At 39.3% G+C, this 2932-nt stretch overlaps 1 protein-coding gene across 1 annotated transcript; it reads left to right on the top strand.

Moving 5' to 3' along the window:
- Positions 1-899: 899 nt before the first annotated feature.
- On the top strand, positions 900-2256 carry LOC112080002 (protocadherin alpha-2-like). Its single transcript, XM_070442474.1, has one exon. It carries the CDS (start codon positions 1040-1042, stop codon positions 2249-2251), a length of 1212 nt encoding a protein of 403 aa, XP_070298575.1. The 5' UTR covers positions 900-1039; the 3' UTR covers positions 2252-2256.
- Positions 2257-2932: the final 676 nt, after the last annotated feature.

Raw genomic sequence — 2932 nt, 5'->3', positions numbered from 1 at the left:
AATCTACTCAGCAGTATGACGTGTGTTTCAGCTCTGACACAATGAAGAGTGACGTAGTAGTTTTCCCCACGCCGTTTCCACCTGCTGATGGTGAGCTGATCAGTATTAATGGAGGAGACACTTTTCAAAGAACAAGAACGCTTCCGAGCTCAGAGAAGGTAAGGAGAACTGTTCATGATATGGGATGTTTTTGTCACGTCTTGATTTATTTTATTAGCATTATTATCTTGTGTGCACATTATATTTTTCAAATTCCCGAGATTTATTGTAATTTACATAGACTGTTCCAATTGTATGGGTACGGTTTAGGATAGGTATTTTTTTTTTTTTAATTCTCCTCTAAATTGATGCAGAATGTAGCGTTACAATTCAGCACCAGGGACAGCGACATATGGCTTCTTGCTTTGATTTATGTCAGTTTCATTCTTGCTCACGTTTTCTCAATTAGATTGCAGGAAAGTTGTTTCATATTCTCCTATATCAGATAATTTTGTGGATCTGTCAAATGAGTGTAGTTTTTAATGGTTTATGGTTGACGCAGTAACTGGTCAAGTTATTTAAATGTATATGCACACCACAGAAGATTTAGCCATTGAGTTCGACTACTGGTCATCAGCTGTTTGTCAGATTTAGGGCTTAGCAATAAATTACATTTGAGTTGATCATGCAAAGCGTTGTTCATTGGATGGTCTTTTTTTATATGAACTCTTCTGATAGATACCAACATCTTGAATAACTTAAGCAATCACATCTGTATTCATTTTAAGAGCAGAGTAAAAGCACTTGGTGTCGCTGTAGACCGTGATTATATTCAGTTGATAACTATATGGGGCTCCTCCTTCCTCTCCTCACTTCCACTGATGAGGCAGGTACAGTCAAGCGAGTTGTTGAGACGAGAACGCACTCGAAATAGGCCTGTATGTAGACACAACCGTTGTATACTAATAGAGAGATTGTTCTTATATAAAAACGTTGCTTAGCAATATTAGAAATCTATCATAAACAACTCACAGAAGAATCAGAAGGTCTGTGTATAAGGATGGACCATTCCGTGCATTGTGGATATTTTTGGATTCGGATTGTGCTGTTTATTTGCTTATGGGATATATCTTCCGGTCAGATTGTCTATTCTGTTTTAGAGGAGTTGAACAAGGGAACCTTTGTTGGGAATATAGCCAAGGATCTCAATCTCAACGTTCAGGAACTGGAGTCACGTATGTTTCAGATTGTATCCGGATCCAACAAGAAGTATTTTGATGTAAATCCAAGAACTGGTGTTCTGTTCGTGAATGAGATAATCGACCGTGAGGAGCTTTGTGAGACCAATGTGAAGTGTTCTTTGAATGTGCAGGCCATTGCGCACAATCCTTTAAATGTTTTTCGTGTTGAAATAGACATTTTGGATAAAAATGACAATGTACCTTGTTTCATTGAAAATTCTCTGACATTAAATATTTCTGAAAACGCTGCTGCGGGAGAGCGATTTCTTCTGCCAGTGGCTGAGGATGCGGATGGGGGCAGTAACTCTATGAAAACCTACAAGCTAAGTCCAAATGAACATTTTTATTTGGATGTACAGAGCGGTGGAGAGCAGAGTTTGTCTGCTGAGTTAGTGTTACAGAAGGCTTTAGACCGAGAGAAACAGGCTGTGATGAAGCTCATACTAACTGCTGTTGATGGAGGAAACCCTCCCAGATCTGGGACACTACAGATCACTGTACATGTATTTGATACTAATGACAATACTCCAATTTTCAGCAAACCTCTTTACAAAGTCAAAGTTGAGGAGAATGTTTCAAATGGAACCAAAATAATAACTCTCACGGCATCAGACTTGGATGAGGGTATCAACAGTGACATTCTTTACTATTTTGTTGGTAACAGGAATGCAAAAGGATCTAGTATATTTGCTATTGACCCATATACTGGGGATGTATCAGTGAAAGGTAATGTCGATTATGAAGAAAACGTTGGGATTGAGTTACGAGTCCAGGCTGCAGACCAAGGCCAACCTCCAAAAACGACACATTGTAAAGTGTTGGTGGAAGTAGTCGATATAAATGACAATGCTCCAGAGATAGCAATAACATCACTCATGAGCACAGTAAGAGAGGATGCCAAGTCTGGCGCTGCTGTTGCTTTAGTAATGCTCTCAGATAAAGATGGGGGTAAAAATGGAACTGTGAATTGTCAGGTAAGTGGTAAGGTTCCTTTCCAAATTCAGTTTTCTTATAAAAATSACTACTCTTAAGTTGTAGATGGCCTTTGGATAGAGATAAATATTCTCAGTACAACATCAGTATTATTGATACGAAAGAGGGGACCCCACCTCTCTCCAGCACCAGTGTTGTTACTGTAGTGTTACATTTCTGATGTAAAAGACAACCCGTCCCATTTCCAGAACATCTTATTAACATGTATTTAAAGGAGAATAGTCCAGTGGGAGGTCTGATAGTTAGTGTAAGTGCGTATGATCCAGATGAAATGGAAAACGCGCGTGTATTATATTCTCTATCGGAAGTAAAATGATAATATATCGCCCTCGTCAATTGTCAACATTAACTCTATAACTGTGAAATAAAAAGCATGCAGTCTTTTCAATATGAAGAAGTAAAAAAGTTACAATTTCAAGTTCAGGCCACAGATTCTGGCGTTCCTCCACTAAGCGCAACGTCACTGTCAACGTTTTTATCCTGGATGAGAATGACAACAGTCTGTGATTCTCCCGCCCTATTCTGATCACGGCTCCGTTAAGTTCTGAGAACATTCCTTATTCTGCTGAAGCGGGATACTTTGTGGCCAAGATTCAGGGCTGTAGACGCGCTCTGGTTACATGCGCTGCTTTTCTTATCACATCTCTGAACAAAGGGGAATCTATTCAGAATAGGAACCACAACGGAGAAATACGGACTAAGAGACGCATGAGTGACAA

This window comes from Salvelinus sp. IW2-2015, unplaced genomic scaffold, assembly GCF_002910315.2.
Source record: "Salvelinus sp. IW2-2015 unplaced genomic scaffold, ASM291031v2 Un_scaffold10904, whole genome shotgun sequence".
Classification (NCBI taxonomy): Eukaryota; Metazoa; Chordata; class Actinopteri; order Salmoniformes; family Salmonidae; genus Salvelinus; species Salvelinus sp. IW2-2015.
The sequence above is the reverse complement of the archived record's forward strand: the minus strand, read 5'-3'. Positions and strand labels throughout refer to the sequence as shown.